The 23,027-nt window shown below is 37.8% G+C and overlaps 4 protein-coding genes across 4 annotated transcripts in view; 3 read left to right on the forward strand and 1 right to left on the reverse strand.

Moving 5' to 3' along the window:
* Window positions 1–21,972, reverse strand: part of LOC117134632 (protein prickle) — a 75,088-nt gene extending 53,116 nt beyond the window's left edge. Inside the window, exon 1 of the mRNA XM_017981597.2 lies at window positions 21,680–21,972. Within this exon, the coding sequence (XP_017837086.1) occupies window positions 21,680–21,717 (38 nt within the window). The 5' untranslated portion in view covers window positions 21,718–21,972. The remainder of the gene's footprint in view (window positions 1–21,679) is intronic.
* Window positions 11,797–13,748, forward strand: LOC108596134 (serine protease inhibitor 42Dd). The gene is made up of 3 exons (XM_017981601.1): window positions 11,797–11,944; window positions 12,016–13,491; window positions 13,545–13,748. The coding sequence occupies exons 1-3, from the start codon at window positions 11,923–11,925 to the stop codon at window positions 13,688–13,690; spliced, it is 1,644 nt and encodes a 547-aa protein (XP_017837090.1). The 5' UTR covers window positions 11,797–11,922; the 3' UTR covers window positions 13,691–13,748.
* On the forward strand, window positions 15,671–18,056 carry LOC108596135 (serine protease inhibitor 42Dd). The gene is made up of 3 exons (XM_017981602.1): window positions 15,671–16,658; window positions 17,694–17,844; window positions 17,915–18,056. The coding sequence occupies exons 1-3, from the start codon at window positions 15,696–15,698 to the stop codon at window positions 18,031–18,033; spliced, it is 1,233 nt and encodes a 410-aa protein (XP_017837091.1). The 5' UTR covers window positions 15,671–15,695; the 3' UTR covers window positions 18,034–18,056.
* On the forward strand, window positions 18,281–20,718 carry LOC108596136 (serine protease inhibitor 42Dd). The gene is made up of 4 exons (XM_017981604.1): window positions 18,281–18,369; window positions 19,349–20,247; window positions 20,302–20,446; window positions 20,503–20,718. Exons 1-4 carry the CDS (start codon window positions 18,339–18,341, stop codon window positions 20,622–20,624), a joined length of 1,197 nt encoding a protein of 398 aa, XP_017837093.1. The 5' UTR covers window positions 18,281–18,338; the 3' UTR covers window positions 20,625–20,718.
* Window positions 21,973–23,027: the final 1,055 nt, after the last annotated feature.

The raw sequence follows: 23,027 nt of genomic DNA on the forward strand, positions 1-23,027 counted from the left end.
ACACCATATCTGGCACAAAAGTTCGTTTATATACCTGCACAAATCTTGTTTGTTTAAAATTTTCGATATTAGCATCATTCCCACGCAAATCAACAATAACTTAAGCAGCTATATCAAGTTGCATATATATGGAAATGCGCAGCTAATAGTTATGTTAATTTATGCTATTAATTTAGTCTTGATCGCATAATAAACAAACAGAAGTTATTAACCTAACAGTAACTTATGAAAAGCGCGGCAATAAATTTTTGTCTAAATCGAAATCTTTATAGTTTGCAAAAGTTTCGTACTAGTTGCTCTAATTTTAAATTTGTCATAGCTGCTGTTTCCTGGTTCAGTTCTCAAGCAAGCCAAACCTTTTTTTACTATTTAATGTGTTTTATTTCTTGTTAATATTTTAATGAAAAATGTAAATAATAAATGTCTGCAATCAACCTGTGATTATGGAATATTAAATCAAAATTTATGAAATATAATTAAGACTAATACAGAACTGATTGAGTTTTTGGGCTATTCCCAATCCATGCAACGAATGTTGGGTCTGTATTAATACTCCCAATATAAAAGCTTATACAAATATAAAAAAATCTTAGTCTTTAATACTTATTTAATGTTAAAAAGTGTTTGTAAGCATTTTCTTTTAGCGTCGACTGTTCATAGTTGACATTAAATAAATAAAAAGAAGATTGAACTGCTGCAATTCAACGCTATTTTTTACTTTTATTTCAAGCAAACTTCACACTATGTAGCTGGTCTCGTTATGTCGGCTGCGCACTACTTGCCGCACTTTGTTTTTTTTATTATTTATCGCGTACTTGAAACTGTTACGCAAATGTGCGTAATGCGCATGAATTTGTGCCTGGGCTGACAGGTAGGAGAGCCAAACGGTTAAAACGCGCTACGCTTTGAAGAGGCCTTTGAGCCAAGTCGGTTGGCGTGGGCTTTGCCCTAAACTTTAAAGTCCACAAATGCTGTCAGAGTAGTTACGAAACTTCTTGTGTGTAATTTGTGCAAGTGAAGTTTGCGCTTTGGCTGACAAATGGGCGACAGTCTGGCCCAAGAAATCACAGCATGTTTCGCTGTTTTAGGTTCTAGCCAAGTTTATTATTCATATAAAAACTCATTAATTTTGATGTAGAATTTTATATGGCTACAGCCAGCATGAAATTGTTTAACATTTTCTATGACTTTTTTATGTGCCTAACTTTCAATTTAGAGCCAAGGCTGGGTCCGTTACTCAACCTCTTGGATGGAGGCACTCAATGGTTCGACTCGGTACTGTTCGGTTCAATGGTCGCCAGAACAAACTTTTGCCTTGCTGCTGCTGCTGCTTCAACTGGCATTAATTGAATGCTGTCGGCGACCTCTTAACAACTAACAAAGTGCGTTTGCCGCCAAGTTGCGAAATTTTATATAGGCTTCAATTGGCTGGCAGCTTTCACAACATGTCGCAACTGCTTGTGTCTCGAATCAGTGGCAATCAAAGCAACGACGCAGCGTGGAGTTCATTAGTTCTCCAGCCAGAGACTGTAAAGATTGCACCCAAAAAAAAAAATCACACACACACACACATTCCTTAGAACAGCAAAAAAAAAGAAATGCAGACAATCTCTTTTATATTTCTATTGCTTTTGTTATGCTGCAACAAATTAAAGACACTACAAATTAAGTTTAGTTGAGAGAATTTAGTGCTGCTAATAACACTTTTAAATTTTTAGGCAGCTACACCTCATTCACATATTTTGATATCAATATATTTTATTGCAGCATTTTTCTTAATTTTACTTAAGCTGTCGTCGCAGCTTTAAGGTATAAAATGTGTAAAAATCGTTCAAAGTCTTAACCAAGTCGTCAAATATTTTACGTATTTTTATTCAAATATTATAATTATAAAAATTTGCTTTGCTTTTAATGGCGCTCATAAGATAATTTTAGTACATTGATGATATTACGTATACGCAATATTTATTATGATTAATAAATGTGCATTAAATGTGAATTAAAGATATAAAAATAAGCAAAGAAATGGCATTAAAGCAAAATTAAGAGATAAGCAACAGATTTATATATATTTATTTATATGCATTTATTTATTTGTAGTAGTTAAACAAATTGCAGCAACTAAAAGCGCTTAAAATAATAAAATAAATATGCTCAGCCTGTAGAGCATACGCACTGCTGCTTTTACTTAATTGCAAAATAATCTTTTTTTACTTTACTTGCGTTTAATTTACTTGCAGTTTGATTGACACAGTTGACACAAAGCTATTCGCTTGATTGTGCGCCTGCGCACTGTCTCACTCTCTCACTCCATCGCTCTCTCTTTCTCGCTGTAAATCTGCACAATTAATCCTTTAAGCAAGTGGACACAGTACTCATTGTGCTTTGGGAAGTCGACTTAGTATATATCTAAGCACAATTTAAACGCGCTTAGGCTGTCACACAATTCGCAATCAGTGCAAGAGCACACACAACACACATGTGTGTGTGCTTGTCTGTGTGTGTGTGTGTGTGTGTGTGTCTGCGACATTGCGCGACGTGTTGGGTAATTTGGAGAATTTATGACAAGCATTATGGCAACACTGGTTCCACTAGAGCAGCAAAGCTCTGTCTGTCTGTCTGTCTGTCTCTCTATGCATGTGTGTGTGTGTATACATTTGGCAGCAACTGTTGGCTCGCTGTGTAATTCTGAGCCAAAGCCGCCCAAACCAGTTTCATTATTGTACACAATTTTTATATTTATGCAACGCGTTTAGCTTTCTGATTACTCACGGCTCAACTGGACAGCAACAAAAGCAGCAACAACAGCAAGAAAAACCAAGAAAATTGCTGCGGCTCGGTCGTGAATTCTATGCGACAACTTCAACTTCAAATGCAAGTCGTAATAAGTCACTGGTTGAATGGCCTGGGCCTGGGTGATTCCCCAAGCTTGATGTCGGCACATTTTGTGAAAAGCAAAGATATTTAGAAATTGCCAATTATACAAAATAATCAAAAGTTGTTGCTCTCGCGCTGTCAGCAACAGTTGCTGCTGCTGCTGCTGTTGCTCTTGGGCGCTTGATTGGCCAGTTTCGAGGTGCGGCTGCTTTAATACAGTTATGGCCAAATCCCTGCTGCAGCTTTTTAAAACTGTTGCAACTGTTGGCGGCGGCTGCTGCACGTTTCCAGTTTTTTCGCTCTCGCTCTTTGTGGCTTAAATGTCAAATGCTTTGCTCTTGGGCGTAGCTGTCAAAGCGGCAGAGCCGTCGGCGTTTGCATCTTTGGCTAGCAAATGTTAAAGGTGCTGCGGCTCTCTGTGCCAAGGTGTGCCATAGCAATTAGCTTTAGTGTGCGTGCGATGCTTTGCCAAAGAGCAGAGCATAAATATTACGTATACGCTACATTGGCCCAGGCCTTAATTCAATTAAGTTGTCGTGCAGCATTGAACTACAGCTACGTGTTGCCCATTTCTCTTCTCTCACTCGCTTTCTCGCGCTCTCTCTCTCTCTCTCTCGCTTTGCAATTTAAATAAATCATCTAGCGACTGCCGCAAGACTCAATAGAACTTTATATTATGCGATTTTCATGCTGTCGAAGGCAGAGTTTTGAGTACGTGAACAGCAACAATGTATGCATATGCATATGCTGAAGAGACAGCTACAGTGAACACTGCATAAACTGAAGTACTGTTGTATGTAATAGAATGGCGCTCCGCTTAGGCCCTCCGCTTACTTTGGCTTAACCTCTGAACAGCAGAATCACATTATCAGCATAACTCAAAACCAAGAGAAAACAGCTAAGCCTGAAGCTCTGGCTATGTGCGTGGATTTGGCTGTTTATTGATTGTTACTTACACTGGTAAATATTTATTTATTTATTATTAAAGATAGAGAAGTTTACAATACTAGACTAACTTAGTTGGTAAAGCGCTGGCGACGAGGCCTTCGGCTTTTAAAATTAATGATATTAGCTTATTTACATTTTTTACATTGTATTTTGGCTAATTAGTTGGTAAATTTTATTTATGTACATTTTGTTATTTTTATATTTTGTGGTATAGGTTGGAAGGAAAGTTAAGATTTTTTCTTAATTATCTGCGTTGGGTTCGTTGAGGAGTTTTGTTGAGTTTGTGTTTTTGAAGAAAGTTTAGTAGGGAATCTTTTTCGGAATTCATTGGCTTTGCGCTGGGGTCATCGCCATCAGCCTCTGTTCCTTGCTTCTGCTCATCTACATCATCATCATCTAATTCATCACCTTCGACCTCATCTCCTTCACTTTCTAATTCTGTCTTAAATACCTTCAATAATTTCATTATACATGAAACTCAAATTTTCTGCTCGAACAGCGATTTGTGTTCGTATCTCACATAAGTCTAGACAAAAAAGTCCCTTTGTTAATAACCAACTGAACATATGTGATCAGTGTTAATGTTTTAGCTTTTACCAATTGAAATTTAATTGAATTTGGAACAGCACTTGGCCCTCTATCATGAAAATAGTTTAAAAATAATGAATTTCAGCAAATAAATTATGCTTAGTCTTATTGATATTTATAGAGCTTTGAGTAGCAAATTCTATCCTTGAAATACTAAAATGGTTGCTAAGTGATTCCACACAAATTATATTCAATTAACATATATAGCAAAATAAATACTAGGAGACGCTCAACAATCAGTGCAATCAGCTCGCCATTAATCTGTTAGAGCTGCCCTTAATGCCACCAGGGAACAGCTGTGCACCCTTTGGCATTTTAAAAATCATTCCTTAAAATCATTTTCTTTAACTTTTAGCTAACAGAATATTCTATACTCGTTGCTTATAGTTAGTTTGTAATATAAAAATCAACTGTAGCGCTGCTTTACTGTACTGCCTGTACTCTTGATAGCTCTTGGCATTGCTGGCTTGGTTGGTACCTTCGTGTCTGCCAATTTAATATTTGTCTTGAGCCCCGTTTCGCAACCTGGAGCTGGAGCCTGCACTTTCCAACGTTTCGTGCGGAGCTGCTCCAGTTTCAAATTGTAGTTTTTGCCTTGGCTATAGTCGATCTCTCTCTCTCTCTTTCTCTCTTTATTTGCCGTGCGATAATACCGCAATTCATCATTATTATACATGTCTAGTAGTAATCTGGGCTGTGTCTGTTTTCTTTGACTGTGGAGTTGAAGTTCTTGTGGCCCGCCAAGGCTAATGAAGGGGTTCCGCATTTTGATATATTGACATGAAATTGTTGGCGGCCAACACACACACACACACACACAGACACACACACAACGACAATAAACAAAAAGCATTAAAATAAAATGTTAATAGCGGTACTACGATTACTAGAACTAGCGTTCATACATATGCAAGCCATGTAGGTAACGCTTGCTTCCGCTTAATCTGCGCTTGATTTCCACGTATTTAGACATTGCGTGCTGCAGTGGGCGTGGCACGGCAACGGCACAAAAGCCGCCTCAATTAGGCGTTAACTGATTGGAATTCTAACGGCCATTCCGCATGATTGTTGGCAAATCTTTGTGCTCATTAGGCGCAGCGGCCCACAGGCCACCGGCTTGACCAAAACCCAAACCAAAACCAAAAGAGTCGAAACCAACTTGGCTGCCAGCTTGTTTATTTTAAATCTAAATATAAGCATTTACCACAGCCTCAGCCTCAGCCGAGCGAGCGCCAAAGCAAATTACAGCAATTGCATAAGCTAAAGGCAATGGACTGGACTTGAAACAACAAAAAGACAGCAGCAGAAGAAAAAAAAAAGAAAAGCAAATGCAAAAGAGGCTGGGCCAACGCGCAATCATTAGACTTGGAGTTGGACTCGAGCTTAGGCCGAGGCTTAGGCGCAGCCAAGTTGTAGCCATGGCCAAAATGCGATAAGCAACGCTACTAACCAAAATTTACAACTACAAATTTAGATCAATAAAAAAAAATACGCAGCTACAAACACAAAATTAGCAACAATGGCAAACTTAGAGGCTTAAGCGAAAGCAAATAAAAGCTTAGCTGCAAATAATGAGCAACATTTTTGTATTGCTAAATTATTGGTATGCAACGATTGAAATGTTTGTAATTTTAAAAACATGAACTTAACTATTGAATTTTAATTAAAATATTGAAATATTATGTATAAATTAAATGTCAATGCTTACGCAGAAATATTATTTAGTTTTATGCTAATATTGATGCATTATTTATTTATTTTTTTTACATAGTTATGCATCAATAGCTAGAACTAAATATTTTAAAGAGTTCAAAATATAAGAACTATTATTTTAATTATTTTTTGCATAGCTAGTTAATTATTAGTTTTAATTTCTATGCATACAATATTAAAAATTTTATTTTATTTATTTATTTTTTACATAGTTATATGTACATCAATAATAAGTTAATATTATTATTTAAATTATATTTTGCATAGTTAATCAATTTTTTGTTTTAGTTAAAAATAATTATATTAAATTAGTTTTACGTTTTATGAAAATAAATCAAACATTTAATACAAGACTAAAAATTTAATTTTATTTACTTATTTTTTACATAGTTATACAACAATATTATTCTTATGTATATTATGTGTTAATGTCAAATTTATGTAGTTAAAAATTATTATATGAAATTAGTTTTATCAAAAATATAATACAAGATTGAAAATAATTTTATTTATTTATTTTTTTAGATTGTTATGCATCAATATTAAGTTAATATTATTATTTGAATTATGTTTTGCAAATTTAGTCAATTTTTTTATTTAGTTAAAAAATTGTATATGAAATTGTTTTATTCTCTAATCAAATAAATCAAAAATATAATACAAGATTAAAGACTGAATTTTTATAAAATTTTTGACAATATATTTTTAAACTCATAGCTCTTAATCCGTGTTGCAAATAGTACTAAGCTATTAATTTATTATTTGTTGTGTTGCAGTAAATTTTAACATATTTAATTAATATGCATAATGTTGTATAAGTTGAAAACTATTATTGTAAATATTTTAAGCAACTTATATACTTTTATGCTCAGTTAGTGTATAGCACACATAACTTTTGGCCCACAACCAATCCCAAAAAAAAAAAAAAACAAGCAAAAGCAAGAACAATGCCAAAATTGTAGCCATAAGTCTGACCTCAGTTTGGGGCAACAGAGTGAGTGTGTGTGGGTGTTTCTATGCATGAGTGTGTATGTGTGTGTGTGTGCGTTAAGCTTAGCCCATTATGGCGCCTGAGCAAAGCAGCAGGATGAGTTTGCTGCTGCTGCGGCTGCTGCATTGGATGCTCATCAAAATGATTGCATCACGAAGAACAAATTTAAACGGCGATTACCAGAAAGAGAGAGAGAGACACCAGCCCACCCCCCACCCCAGCCAGCGACTGGAGCTGTCAGCTTTGTTGCTGTCCACTTTTGGCAGCACAACAGCAATTGCTATAAATGCAGCTAAACGCATGAGCACAACGAGAGGAAGAAGAAGCTATGACTATGACTGTGACTGAGTTGGACTCTATGGCCGACGACTCAACTCGACTCTCGTCTGAGTCGTATGCGGATTTATGGGCTTTCGAAAAATGCCGCTGTGATTAAGTTGCATGAAAATTATAGTTTCCCTAGAACGTTTATGTCGCTTTAATTGATGCAACGCCGGATGCGCCTCAGCTGCAGCTCCAGCCTCAGAGTTATGAGATGCGCTGCTTGTTGACAGATGAGCGCGCAGCATGCAACATGCAGCAACATGCAGCGGTATAAACTTTCAACAAGCTCGTTAAGGCAAAAGCAAAACTTCAACTTTAACAATAACCATACTTATGCATGTATGTGTGTGCATACTTATGTGGACAACTGTTGAGCTCTGCGCTCTGCGCTCTGCAATTGTCGCAACTTGTCCGCCTGCGCCACACGGCCAAGTTTGTGGCACAAGTGTAAATATTGTGATTGCGAATTTGCTATTTTGATTTATTACTGTAATTATATGCACATATAGTAAATACACGTTATATGCAAATGCTTAACATATAGCTATCTCTCTCTAGCTCGCTATTTGCATAAAAATTAAATCGTGCGGCAAACGTGTAATTTAATGCGATTTTGCCAACGTTGCAACGTTGCACTTGAAACAGCGTAGAAGAAGAAGAAGAAGCATTGCTGTTGCTGTTGCTAACAAAGTTGCCAGCAACACATTTCGCGCCTTTTATTGTCGACCTGTCCCCGACTTTAGTCTGTCCAACTGTCAGTTTAATGCTCGACTGACTTAACACGCAAATTAATTAAATGCGACGCCAACTCCACACAACTCCAAATTCAACTTTGTGTCTGTGTGTGTCTCTGTGTGTGTGTGTGTTGCCAACAAATTGCTTTTGTGGTTGTTGCAACAACAACAAGTTGTTGCATACAAATTGCGGTTAGCAGTGCCACCTTGCAACTTACAATTTACAATATTTACATAAACGTTGCGTATTGAGTTACATACGAGTCCCCACCCCTGACCATGACCCTGACGCTCAACACTTATTGTTACCGTTAATTAGCAACATACACACACTCCATAAACTAAAGCAAGGTGTCAAGTTATTAATTACAAGTGGCCTGCTATAAATTTCAATTTAATTCTTAAACAAAGTCCAGCGTTATTGATTTTAAGCAAACAGCAAACAATAAATATTTAAGTTGAATTAATGGAAAATCATGCATAGCATTTGCCTTAAAGCTTGCCTAAAAATTAATTTGAAAATATATAAATTGTAGCCTCATTTAACATATCCCTTGTTTGGTACAACTTTTGGTAAACGCACAAAAAAAAATTTTTTTTATTGAGTTTTTTCATTGCAGTTTTTCTCATTTACTCGTAACTGAAGTATATTTAATATTGTTGATACACATAAAATTTTATGTATATATTAAATGTCAATATTTACGCAAAAAATAGCAAATGACTCTTTAAATTATTTAGTTTTATTCTAATATTGATGCATTATTTAATTATTCACTGTCATGCTCTTGAAAAATTTTAGATCTCAAGAGTAATGAAAATAAACAATCGCTATTATCAAAACGGTTTAAAACTTGGTAGATATTTCAAAGTCTTGCAATCATAATCAGTTGCTGTCAAGGAAGTGACTGATTATGCTCAAAAAGGAAATTAAAATTGAAATTCAAAAATAATTTATAAAGTTAAGTACTAAAGTAGTGACTACATTTATAAGAAAAAGCAAAAAAAAATATTTTCAATTATAGTTGTTGACTATGTGTGGAATTTTTTCATTTATTAGCCAAAATTAAAATATTGTACCAGATTAAAAACATTAAGAGTCGATGACCTAGTAGCCAGCACTCACCATCTTTAGTTATTATATTAGTTTGTATGATATTAAATCTTGTAAATAAATAAATAAAAATATTTTAAAAATGTTAGCTAATTTTTTTTTTTTGAATTTTATATGGTGTTTAATTAATGTTTTTGTTTTGTTAATCAATTAGGCTTGTACTTATACAAATGTATTCGAGTGTGTTTAACACAAACAAAACTTTTAATAAATATTTTTATAACAATATTTAAATGAGTTTTTGAATGAACTTAAAAGCATTTATGCTTAATTTTAAATATTGCTGCTTATTGTTGACGCACAAGCTGCATCAATAAATTTTGTTTGTTAACAAGTGTCGACTATTATATAATAAATTTAAAAATTGATGTCTTAAATTCTCTTAATGCTCTCAATTTATTGTACATTTATATACATTTTTTCACAGTGTATAAACCGCTCACGAACTGAGTTTTGGGGCACTGCACTTCAGCCTCAAGGCAGCTGTCAAAATCGGACAGCAAAGGCTACAGTCAGTTATAAAAAAAAGTAAGAAATTAAAATTTACATGCATGTGACTTGGCTCAATGTTAAGTCCAGTAGCTGCCTTTGGGGCATGCCCTGACGGCAACAGGTTGCAGCACAGACGGACAGACGGACGGACAGAGAACAATTTAAAAATTCAAACTGTTCTTTTTTTTTATCGGCGCAGAGGCTGCCGCTGCTCTTTTTTTAATTAACATAGTTTGAGTAAAATTTATTGATTGCATATGCAGCGCTCTGTGTTTAGCGCGTTGGTTGGCGCACTCGAATGCGCAGCTATTGCCCCAATTTGAGTGCGTTGCAACAACTGGTTGAGGTTGAGGCAAGAGGCGGTGCACGCTAATCAGACATTGGCAGCGACGCCTCAGCGGCTCTAATTGGAGTAAATGCTGTTTACACATTTATGCCAGCAATTGGGTCATTTGATATGCCGCTGTCTGTGTGTCTATGTGTGTGTGTGTGTGTGTGTGTGTGTGTCTATGTGTGTGTGTGTGATATGAACTGCATTTGGTGTTCTGAATTTTACATAATTAAGAAACTGAAGAAGTCACGAGACCGTGGGAGGTCTTTTCTCTTGCTCTTTCTCTTTCTCTCGTAAGTTGCTTTATCTAGCATTTAACTCTGGCATACTTAATTAGTTCTCGCGCTACAATTTATGTAGACTATGTTACGAAATAGGAAACGTCGTAACGTTAGTTAGTAGTTCACTCCGCTCAAAGGTTAAAGTCACAGCAACTGTCAGCGGCTTCAGTTCAGAACCCCCTCCCAATTTTGACGTCATCCCGAGCATATACACAGTCATTAATAGCAGGAAATCAAAGAGTTATGAGTCTGCGTTGCCTTTTTTTATCTAGCTATAAATAAATTACATATTCCATTTCAGGTTTTTCTATTGATAAGAGCATCCCAAGAATTTAGCTCTGGGTCTCTGACTCTGACTCTGACTCATTGCAATTGCGTTTCGCACGTGTATCTAATGCAAGCCCACGCGATTAGGCTCAAGTATGCGGCCACGCCTCGTTTAAATGCGAGGGAGTTGCACTTGGGTGTGTTTTTATAGCGCTAATCGGAAAATCTAGCACTTGCACTTGAACAACTGAACTGAGCGACAGTGAAGCAAAATTTATAAAATGAGCAATAATATATAATATATAATAATATATAATATGCATAATAATGCATTAAGTTCCATTAAATATCGATTTGATATATAACAAAGAAGAGAATGAATTCATTTTGGGACAACTAATATAACATTATGTGTTATTTATTTATTGAAGTTCATAGTAATAATGAACAATTAATTTAATTTTATTTACGTTGCTTAATGAAATGTTATTTATTTTTAATTACTAATTTATTTGTATGTTTTTTACATTTTTTCGATATTAATCATTTGTATTAATTCTTAAATATTCATTTATTTTTAGTTTATTTTTACTAGTAATATAAATATGAATTTCTTTTTAGTTTTTAATGTTTATTTATATGGATTAACTTAATTAAAACATTATTTATATATTTTATTCACTAAACAATTATTATTAATTATTTAAATAAATTTGATTTGTTATTTATGTACTTGTTCTTATTTACTTGCACTAATTTCTAATGAATTTATTTTTAATTTTGATGTGTAATATTCTTTAATGTGACTGGCGTCAAAAGCTCAAGCTCACTCATCATAGAGCGGGATAAACAATGTGCATATTTTCTTTATATAATTAGAATGCACAACAATTGATTGGGGTTTTTCCAAATACGCTACTCACTTCTCAGTGCTGGAGCTGAAACTAAAGCGAGAGTCTGCACTCGCGAGAGCGAACCGAGAGCGAGAACTTGGAGGTTCTCGATTGCCCAGCCCAACAGGTTTTCGCACGATTTATAAAAATACATATAGACCGGTTTATCGCGTCTGTTGCTCATCAGCACAAACGCTGAGCGAACGGCGCGCGCTCAGAAATTTCGCATTCAGTTTTGTTTTAAAACTACGCCCGACCTGAGCTCACATAGCAAACCGCAGACGCGAGCCAAGCGAGCAACAAACAAAAAATATATTTATATATATTTAAATCGGCATATATAGTACTTTAGTTGGATTAATACCGAGCATGCCAAGCTGTAGATTGTATTGTAAGTAAGCGACGAGCAAAGAATTAAAAATACAAATAAAATATTTACTGATTGCAATTTGCATTGAACAGCGTTAAGCAGCAGGCAGCTGATGCTGCTGAGTTGTCTCAGTGTGTGGCTCATGTGTGCGGAGCCGACGGTGGCCACCGCCAGTGTGTACGCGAGCTTCAGCAATGTGGTGTTCACAAATCGCGCCTGGGTGCCGCAAGAGCCGCCAGAGCAAGCGCCAAGGCGACGTCCGGCGGATGTGCAGCAGCAGCCAGAGACATGGGATGATGGAACGCAACGTGTGGGAGCGCCGGATGTGCAGCGTCCACAGCAAGAGCCGAGCTGGAGGACTAACCCACAACCCAAAGTAGCAGCGCCAGCGCCCCGAGATGTGCAGCGTCCACAGCCTGAGCAAAGCTGGAGGACTAACCCACGAGCCAAAGTGGCAGCTGCTGGGCCAGCTTCAGTTGCAGCGCCCACAGCAGCGCCGGCGCCAACTGAAACGCTGCTGACCACCATCGACAACGAGCGACGTCCCGCTCCGACGGGCAATGCTGGACCCACGCGTCCGCCCGCGCAGTACAATCATCGCGAGCGCTTCAGCTCGCTGCTCTATCAGCCCATTGCCCAGCAGAATGCCAACAAGAACATCATCTACTCGCCCGCCTCGGTGCACGCCATGCTGGGCATGCTCTTTGGCGTCTCGAGTGGCCAAACTGCCGCCGAGCTGCAGCGCGCTGGGCAATTCAGCAACGACAAGTTGGCAGTCGCTCGCGATTTCGCGCGCACTTTGGGCAAGCAGCAGCAGCAGCAGGACAATGTGCAGTTTATTCTGGCCAACAATCTGTACTTCAATCAGGAGCTGTCGCAGCCCAATCCCGACTATCAGCGCTATGCCAAGGAGTTCTACAACACGGGCATCGAGCCTGTGAACATGAAGCGCAGCACGCAAACCTCAAACAGAATCAACAATTGGGTAACTGAAGCGACCAGAAATATTATCAGACAGCTGGTGACGCCCAATGATATAGAGGAGCAGGATCAGGCGCTGCTGGTCAATGCCATGTACTTTAAGGCGCGCTGGGCTAACGAATTCTCATCCATGGACACCACCGCGGAGAAGTTCTGGCTGAATCGCGGCAGTCAAATCAATGTGCCCATGATGTACAACGACGATGTCTTTGCCTATGCGGAGCTGCCCGAGCTGGACGCCACAGCTGTGGAGCTGCCCTATGCCAATACACAGACTTCCATGCTATTGATACTACCCAATCAGCTGGATGGACTCGCGCAGCTGGAGCGTCAGCTGGCCAATGTGGATTTGAATGCTTTGGCTGCGCGTCTGCGTCGCGAGCTCGTCACCGTGCGTCTGCCCAAGTTCCGCATTGACTTTGAGCAGAACATGGTGGGGCCACTGCAGCGGCTGGGCGTGCAGCGCATTTTCACCGCCGACTCCGAGGTGGACGCCATGCTCATGGATCGCGTGCGCATGTCCAAGATACTGCAAAAGGCTTTCATCGATGTCAACGAGGCGGGCTCCGAGGCAGCAGCTGCTTCATGTAAGTTAAGCGCTTTAGTAAGTTAAACTTTAGCTAACTTTCTTTTAATTTAGATGCCAAATTTGTGCCGCTGTCGCTGCCTGTCAAATCGCGCGTCTTTACTGCCAATCATCCGTTCTTCTTTGCCATACGCACGCCGGAGTCGGTGCTCTTCATTGGTCACGTGGTGGAGCCGCCAGCAGTGACGCAGCAGCAGTAAACAAATTTGCAACATTTAGTGCACTAAGTTAATACTCTTCAAATAAATATTTAAATTTATTTAAAATATACACTATATCTATACTATATAGTTTATTTGCCTTATCATTGCGATAACCTTTATTTGCGCTCTTTTCAGCTTTGTGCTGGACTTTTCCAAGTCCCAGTCGCATGCATTCGATTTCGTCTCTTACAAATGGATTTTGCCCCAAGCTCTGGCAGCTGGTAAACCCGTTTTCCTAAGAACTCAATGCTAGCTCCGGTCTCTGTCTCTGTCTCATAAACAAATGCACACTGTGTATTTATTAATACTTTTTTTGCTCATTGAACTTCCTCATTACACGAGCTGGAAAGTCCAGCTGAAGCTGACTCGACCGACCGACTCGACTATCTACTATATATAGAAATTAAAAATCCCGCATTGTTCTGTCTTCCCAAAAATTTACGCATTTTTAATTGCGTCATAAATGAGCTAAGCAAATCAATCGCACCAGCTTATGGGATTTTTGTTTAGATATACAAATTGATAAGAAATCAAACAAAAATAAAAACCTGTTGTTCGTTCTTAAGTGGAATTCTGAATTCCCAGCCAGCAAACGGGTACATTGACTTCTTTATGAGGCTTGAAAAACATCAAAGCAATTAACACGTAGTAAACATTTTATTTTCATTTATAATATATTTTCAAAACGTCGATTACAGCACTTATAAGGGGGTTTTAAAAAATATACCAAAATATATATGTATATATGCTCAGACAAATTCAACAGAATTTTAACGGTGATAACCTCGAGGGTTAACTTCGGATTGGCGAGAAGGCCTCTGAGAATCTGTTGGATTTTCACATGAAGAATAACCGAAAGTTAATTCCCTAATAACAGATTGGAAAAAATTGTTAGTTTCTGCCACAGAATTCACACTAAACCTCAAACCAATCCAAAATCAGCTTTGAACCACTTTGGGTAAGAGTGCGCGTGGTACATTCGAAGGTATTTTTTTATAAATGGTATCAGCTTTTTGTTCCCGTAGCTGAATATTCCAAATAATAAGATCCCTCTAAGATCTGTGCTGCTTATGAATGGATCTAAGATATTTCAGGCTATAATATTTAGAGATTTCTGTGGCAGCCCTGATTTTATCTTCTGATATTATTAGTGGATAAGCATGTGAGTATAAATAAAATTACAAATAGAATAGTATATTAACTAATATAATAAATAAAACATTTATTTTGATTGAATGTTACATTTAATTTTGTCTGAAGCATCTAAAATGAAAATATGTCGATTTCAAAGGTTTTCCTTAAAAAAATTAACATAAAGTTTCCGATAAAAAGTAAATTAATGTTATTCTCACATGAAAGTCAAGTAATGAGTAAAGAATTTACTTTAAAAATTAATTACATTTGAATTTTATTTTATTTTATTTAATTTTCAAAGAGCAACTGAAATTCGTCGCTAGTCGCTTAGCCGTTAATCCAATGGCTTAACATTAATAAAGTTCAGTATAGAAACTGCTGTAAAATTTTCATTTGCTTTAATTTATTCTGAAATTTTTTCATACTCATAGAGCAACTATAATTCGTTGCTAGCCTCGCCTAGCGTGTCTATCTTGTTTATAAATATTTAGAAAAGTGCCGCTTAATGGATTTATGAGCATAACATAGCCGCTCGCTTGAGCTTAACAGTTGTGCTCATGCCCCTGCTCCCAATTTGGGTCACTTGCTGTGGATCAAGTCCACGCTGATTATAACGTTTCATTCAGGCTGCCAATCGGGGCTATGTCTCTCAGCCTCTGACGCCAAGCATATTTTCAATTAAAAATCAAAAAACATTGAAAGCTTTTTATTGCCCCCGCCCCGCATCGCACCGCTCTGTGGCTTAAGCTAGCGCGCCCACGACTTTGTGTAGAACGTGAGCTGTGGCTTAGTTGAATGCGAGACGCTGAGACAATAACAACAACTGACTAACTAACTTGAAAGCTTGGACTTGCCCAACTTTGAACCAATGCTGAGCGCTAACTGGAGACGACTTCTGTGGCTGCCGCTGCTGCTGCTGCTGCTCAGTAGTCGAACGTTGGGCGATAGCTCCGCATTGAGCAGCGCCAATGAGCGCTGGGGCTTGCGCTTGGCCAGCAGCTTGGGCTTGGAGCAGGCGCAGAGCAATGTGGCAGTGTCGCCGCTGCTGTTGCAAGCAGCTTTGACTTTGTTGTATGCTGGTGTGGCAAGCAACTCGGCGACGCAGCAGCAGCTGCGTGTGGCACTTGAATTACAGCAGCTTGGCAGCAGCCCCGCCGCGGCTGTGCAACATTTTGTGGCACTCTTGACTGAGCTGAAGCAAACTGCAGCCATCGGCTGCCAGCTGCGACTGCTGAGCGCGTTTTACACGCAACAACGTTACACGTTTAATTTTCGCGACGAGTTCGAGCGGCAGGCGGCAGCGCTGAGCATTGGCGTGCAACGTCTCGACTTTGACGACCTGCCACATGTGGCACAAAGCATTAACTATGAGTTTCTCAAGCGCAGCAATTACAGCGTGGGCGCGGCCGTTAGCGCCGCCGATGCCGACGCCGCCTCCGACACGCCCTTTCTACACGTCTCGGCGCTAACGTTCCACGCGCCCTGGCTCACAGGCTTCGATCCGCAGCAGACGCAGCGCCTGAACTTCTTCAACTCCGCGCAGAGCCACAAGCTCGTCGACGCCATGTTCGTGCAACATCGCTTCAGATACGCTGAGCTGGCAGCCTTTGATGCTTGCCTCATTGAGTTGCCCTTTGCTGTGGCAGAGCTCAGCATGCTAATCATTTATCCCAATCGCTTGGACGGGCTTCCCGACCTGGAGCGCAAGCTGCAGAGCTCAGAGTTTGAGCTGTGGCAGCTTCGGCAGCAGCTGAGCGAACGCAAATTGTCGCTCACTCTGCCCAAGTTCAATCTCTTAGCTCACACTGAGCTCAGGCACACGCTGGAGCAGGTGAGTTGCACTCAAAATTTAAATTAAAACTGACTTCGCTTCCAAGCACATTTCAATTAGCAAACTGTTATTAAAATATAGTTAGAAATTAAAAGTAAATCAAGTCAGGGTCATAATTCAACCTTTAAGCACATTTTTCGCTAGCGAATTTTATTTGCTTTTGCATTATTTTTATATTTTGTATATTTATTAACAAGTATCACTGCTTAATGTTTAATTTTCTGTCTTATTTGCTTGTTTTTTTTTCACCATTAACTTAAAATAATTCTTTTATTATGTGTATTCAAGGCAATTGTTTTTAATATTGAAGTATATTTTGCTATTTTAATTTAAAAAATAATTACCTTGAATAAAAACTGTTGATACTATTATTAAAATATACTGTTATGTATGTATATTACGTTATTTCATAATTATAGTATCATCAGTTTTTTAAACCAATTGTTTTTTTATTTAATTTTTTTTTGTTTTACATTATAAATGCAAACATTTTATATAGTTTAAATTAAAATTTATATAAATATCAATAATTTAAAAAAAATATAATTTAATTTGAAATTTATGTATATTTCAACAACTTAAATAAAAATTTTAAGTTTATGCATATTTCAATAATTTTTCGTTATATTTACTACCCACAAATTTATGTAATTTTTTGTTTCAATGCTCATAATAATTTTTTTTTCTAATTTCTAGCATTTATATATATTTATAGCTTGTTATTTAATAATCTATCACTTTTAAAAGCAAAATATTCAGTATAATGCTCATAATATTTTTTTAAAATTTATTTATCAATTATGTTTATTTTATAGTTTGTTATTTTCTAATTTATCAGTTTTAAAAGAAAAATATTTTTGGTATGGCAAAGCTTAAATTTAATATTTATATTTATTTATACGTTTGTATTCTTCAAAAAGTAATCATTATTATTTTAAACTTTTTATACCATTCAACTTAAATTTAAAGCAGAATATTAATTTGATATTTTCTAAATTTAAGCCCCAACTCTTTTTTTTTTCTACTGTATTGCAGTTGGGTCTATCGAAACTCTTTAGTAGCGAAGCGCAGCTGCATAAAGTGTTTAGTTCGCTGCTCGCTAGTTCGGCGCCACATTTGACGGCCGTGGCACATACGGCGCTGCTGGAGTTGCATGAGGCAGGCGGAACGGCGGATCAGTCCTTCTGTAAGTCGAGTTTGATTACAAACTTTAAACAGCTGCCTGGCATTATTTTCATTTATTTTTTATCTCTTAGTTGCCTCCTTTGCGGATTTGTTTCGCAGCACTCAATCGCTGGTGATCAATCATCCGTTTTTTTATGCCATCGGCAACGACAAGGCGCTGCTGCTGGCAGGCCATGTGGTCGATATATAAACTATATAAATATATATAATATAGTGAGCAACTGCTTGAGGTTATCGTCTTATCAGCAAACGCAATGCGCAACAAAAACAACAACAAAATCAACAACAACAAAGGTGATAAACGATGTGTAAACAGCGTTTGCTTTGGAATTCAAATTCGAGTCTAGGTCTGCGCTCAGCCTCCGAAACTAGCGCAGCTCAGTTCGCATTCAGACGCTCGCCAAGCAACAAAAAGTACAAAGCGCCAATTGTCAATAAAGTATAATATATATCATATCATAAAATCGTCGTATATATAGCAATTTGAGGCTGAACATGACTCAAATTGCGCTACATTGCCTTTTACGTAAGTTTGCCAGTCCCAGCCCAATCTCTGTTAGAATTATTGCTTGTTAATTGTCAATGCTGATGAGACTATAAAGAACCCGTTTCTCCATATAAACAAACTGACAATATGAGTGACAATATTTGGAAATGCCGATAAACATCGATAAACAATACAACAACAACAACAACAACAATAAATAAAAGCAATCTAGTTATGTGTCTGTAGTCTGTGGGACAAAAGCGCGCGGTGAAAAAGCAAAGCGAACATGAAATATCTTTCAGTTTTACATAAATGCTTAATATGCACGCAAATTGGATGACAAAAAAAATACACTAGCCAACAAAAATGGGGCGAAAGCTTAACAAATGCATAAAAATTATTAAAAGCAAATTTTAGTTGCATAATATTTTGCTTTGATAAATATCACAATAGAACAACAATTATAAAAATCAAATATACAACAAATAGTGAATAATATTTTCAAAAAATTATAATAAATACCAAGATAAGCCCAATAAGTACTATTTATAACAAATAAAATATTTAAAAAAATTATAATAATATAAAAATAATTATTAACAAATCATGAATAATATTTTTAAAAACTGATAATAAAAAACATAAAATATTTATAAAAAAATAAATAATTGGAAAGCAAAAATGTATAATGTATTTTTCAAACCCAAAGAATAACTTTTAAAACATACAATAGTTGAAATAAATTCAACTACAAATTGTTATTTAAATAAAAATATAAATAACTAGCACCTATTAGTTTTTGCTTTATACGAAAACTTAAAAAAATTATTTACGCTTGTAGCTTTGTTATTAAAATAAATCAAAAAATATTTGCAATTTTAGCTAAATTTACTGCTTGAGTTTAAAATTTGTTACGTTTATAAATTTCGTTACCTTGAACCCTCTCGAAAGTTCAGCAGTTTTGCTGTTTAGTGTAGCGTGTGCTAATTTGCTAATCGCTACAAATTCTATTCAACAGTTAGCTTGGCGCTTGTCTTTGGCCACTGCCAAGCGCGCACCGACTCCACCTCCGATGCGGCCGTTAATCGTAATCTGCTCGCCGCCGAGCTGTACAATGCGGTGGGCGCTGAGCGGCTGAACGAGAATCTTGTCATCTCGCCGGCGAGCATACAAAGCTCCATGGCCTTGGCGTTCTATGGAGCCAAAGGTCAGACGGCCATTGAGCTGAAGGAGGGCATGCGCTTGGGCGTGGGCGATGGCGAGCAGGTGGCTCAACGCATCGGCAGCTTCCAGCAGCAGCTGACGCGGGAGAACAATCTGCGGCTCGCCAACAATATTTATATCAATGAGAATCTGGAGTTCAAGGGCGCGTTTCGCGACATGGCGCAGCGTCAATTCGACTCGAACATCGATAAGCTGGACTTTCATCCGCCGTACAACAAGCGCACCGCGGAGAACATAAATCGCATTGTGGCGACCAAGACGAATAATCAGATACAGCACATATTGAAGCCGGAGCTGCTCAACGATCGCACCGAGGGCGTCATAGTCAATGGCATTAGCTTTGCTGCGCCCTGGCAAAAGTCCTTTAAGCTTTCCAAGACGGAGCGTCGCAGCTTCCGCACTGGCAATGGCCAGAGCGTGCAGGTGGACACCATGTGGACGCACCAGAACTTTAACTACGCCGAGGTGCGCAGTCTGGACGCCAAAGTGGTGGAGCTGCCATATCAGAATAATCAGTTCTCCATGCTCTTGCTGCTGCCCAATCGCAAGGATGGGCTGCGTGCTCTGCAGCAGAGTTTGGTGGGCAAGAATCTGCTGAGCGAGCTCGGCGGCATGAGCATGCATAAGGTGGAAGTGCTGCTGCCCAAATTCAGCGTCACCTTTGGCGTCAGTCTGGAGCAGCCCTTCAAGCAGGTGAGTGCCACTAAGCTAAAGCCTGGAATTTAATTTGAATTTGTATATTGGCAGTTGGGCATAACTACGATGTTTACGCGTGATGGCGACTTTGGCAACATGTATCGCATGTTTGTCAGTCACTTCATCAACGCCGTTGAGCACAAGGCGCATGTCGAAGTGTCCGAGGGGGGCGTGGAGGAGCCCTTGGAATCCGGCGGTAAGTGCATTAATTTTTTTAATTTGCCATTTAATTTTCAACTATTTTATTTACAGTGCTCAAGAGTTTGTTCTCGCGCTCCAAGAAATTCGAGGCCGATCGTCCATTCGTCTTTGCCATCAAGCACAAAGACTCGATTGTCTTCATGGGCCACATTGCCAACTATGCCTACGTTTGATTTCGAGTGGACCACCCTAGGCTCGCCTAATTTATGTAAATTTCCAAAGCAAACAAATAAAATTTGTTAATCAATTGCATGAAACAAAAGCAGAACACAGCTGATTGTTATTTATGTTTCATTTGAAAACAAACAGTTAGGCATAGAAAATTGCACAAGTTCTAAACAAAAATTTTGCTGCAGACTGAATATTTAAATACGCAGCAGTTGTTTAAAAATATTTAAAAAATGCTACTAATTAATTGGAAGAATTCACCTATAGAACAAGTTCTCGTGAATTATTTTTAGACACATTGTTACACACTGAATATTTAAATAGGCAGCTATTTAAATATATTTCAAAAAACCTTCTATGACCCACAAATAATATTAATCAGTTGGAAAAATCAGCCTATAGAATAAATTCCTATGAAATATTCTTAGACCGGATATTTAAAAAAATTCCTACATGTTACAAATGATATTACTCAGTTGAAAGAATAACCCTTATGCAAATATTTTAAAAATATTCCAAAACTTCATACATATGAAATTTATCAGTTGTAGAATCACCTTTTAATTAGACATATATATTGGCCCAAGTTTTTATAAAATAGTTTTCTACAAATCGTCTAGACTAGAATACTTAATATTTAAAATTATTATATGAAATCGACCAAATGAAAAAATCAACATTAGAAATATAAAAATGTTACAAATATTTGTAAAATATTGTTAGATAAATTGTTACAGATATGCAAATATTTAAAAAATTGCCTATAGTCAACAAATAAATATAATCGGATGGAAAAATCAACACTTCGAGTTCTCTTGAAATATTCTGCAGACTGCTTATTTAAATACGCAATATTTTTTAAAAAATATATGTAAAATGCCACTAGTCTACTAATGATGTTAATCATTTGGATAAACACTTTTTATATAGAACAAGTTCTCATAAAACATTGCGCCTTAAAATTGTTGCGAGCTGAATATTTAAATTTTGCGCATAATCTTAAAAATATTTAAAAAATTCGAGCTGTCTACGAATAATATTTATTAGTTGCTGGACTCACCTTTCGAGCTCCACATGCATTTGATTCGAGTTATCCATATTCCTTTTGTTGCTATCTAAGCCGTTTATCTGCCGTTTTGCATTAATTTACACACTCGACACATACATTGACACACAAATAGGATTATATAGATTGCGATTTTCTTATTAATTTGGCCGAACTTCAAGGTGCGGCGTTGCTTGAGGACAAAATGCGCAGGCGCAGCCTTTGCTTTGTTTTCTTAACTTATTTTATTTTATTTTATTTCTTGTCGCTGGCTTATTTTTAATCGCGCACATAAATCAAGCAATAGCCAAAGCCAAACAATTTGTGGCAAATGCGTTTGTTTTATTTCTTATTTTTATTGCCAACTTGTACGTTTATTTATGTGAACAGCAACAACAAATTTGTAGCAATTGGAAAACTGGTTCGTTAGTTTGCCAAAAAAATATTTTGCTTGCACATTTGATATTTGCAACGAAGCTTAATTGTATATTAAAAACTAAAGCACAGTGGGCCGATGCATATTTAGCAGCATTTAAGCATAATTGATGCGCATTTTTTGCACATTTTTCACAGCACACACACACACTAACACTAACGCACATATAGACTGTACACGCTTATTATTTCTTTTGCTGGCTGCAACATTCGGTTGCACGGTAGCGCAGACGCGCACGCAACGCTGCAAAACGCTGCAATGGCTAATAAAAAAGCCCAGCCAGCTACCGATGCTGTTTGCTAGATAACGAGAATATGGCAACGAAAAACCAACAAATAGAGATGCGTGGGCGGCACATGCGGGGGGCGACGACGCGACGCTTTTGGTCAGTGCAAATGCAATTGCAGTTTATTTCGCACGCGCAACAACAACAGCGGGCAGCGAACGTTTTTCACATACAAGCGACGTCCGATGTGCTTGACACCAAAAAACAGACTGAGGCACACGTTACGATCCTCGCACGCAGTCGGCAAAAAAAAACCTTTCGATATCCAAACACACACACAGACACATGCGCGCAAGTTTTGTTGCGCTCCCACAGCATTGGCTCCAACTCACTCGCTCTTTGCAGTTGGCGCTCTCAATACTGGTTGCTGTAACAAAATACTGGGTACGCTGTTGCTCTCTCTCGTTTTACGCTCTCTTGCGCGCTTTGTTGACGCTGCTTGTAATTGTCGTTGTAATTGTAATTCTTCTGACGCGCCCTTTGCTTGTGGTCAACGTCTTTCTTTCTTTGTCTGTATCCCTTTTGTTAGATTTCTTGCTGCCTCTTGACAAGTTTTTCTTTAGTTGCATGTTCGCTCTGTGAGTGGAATTTAAAGTGGGCTTTGCCCTTCGAGAGCGACGACCAACAGGTGCAAGTGCAGG

This window comes from Drosophila busckii, chromosome 2R (assembly GCF_011750605.1).
Source record: "Drosophila busckii strain San Diego stock center, stock number 13000-0081.31 chromosome 2R, ASM1175060v1, whole genome shotgun sequence".
NCBI lineage: Eukaryota > Metazoa > Arthropoda > Insecta > Diptera > Drosophilidae > Drosophila > Drosophila busckii.

Excerpts from the sequence above, each read along its gene's own strand:
- LOC108596134 (XM_017981601.1), top strand. The coding sequence starts at position 11,923 with ATGCCAAGCTGTAGATTGTATT. Across the intron at positions 11,945-12,015 it reads GCCAAGCTGTAGATTGTATT|CGTTAAGCAGCAGGCAGCTG; the intron begins GTAAGTAAGCGA and ends TGCATTGAACAG. Across the intron at positions 13,492-13,544 it reads CGAGGCAGCAGCTGCTTCAT|ATGCCAAATTTGTGCCGCTG; the intron begins GTAAGTTAAGCG and ends CTTTTAATTTAG.
- LOC108596135 (XM_017981602.1), top strand. The coding sequence starts at position 15,696 with ATGCTGAGCGCTAACTGGAGACGACTTCTGTGGCTGCCGCTGCTGCTG. Across the intron at positions 16,659-17,693 it reads TCAGGCACACGCTGGAGCAG|TTGGGTCTATCGAAACTCTT; the intron begins GTGAGTTGCACT and ends ACTGTATTGCAG. Across the intron at positions 17,845-17,914 it reads AACGGCGGATCAGTCCTTCT|TTGCCTCCTTTGCGGATTTG; the intron begins GTAAGTCGAGTT and ends TTTATCTCTTAG.
- LOC108596136 (XM_017981604.1), top strand. The coding sequence starts at position 18,339 with ATGACTCAAATTGCGCTACATTGCCTTTTAC. Across the intron at positions 20,248-20,301 it reads TGGAGCAGCCCTTCAAGCAG|TTGGGCATAACTACGATGTT; the intron begins GTGAGTGCCACT and ends GTATATTGGCAG. Across the intron at positions 20,447-20,502 it reads GGAGCCCTTGGAATCCGGCG|TGCTCAAGAGTTTGTTCTCG; the intron begins GTAAGTGCATTA and ends TTTTATTTACAG.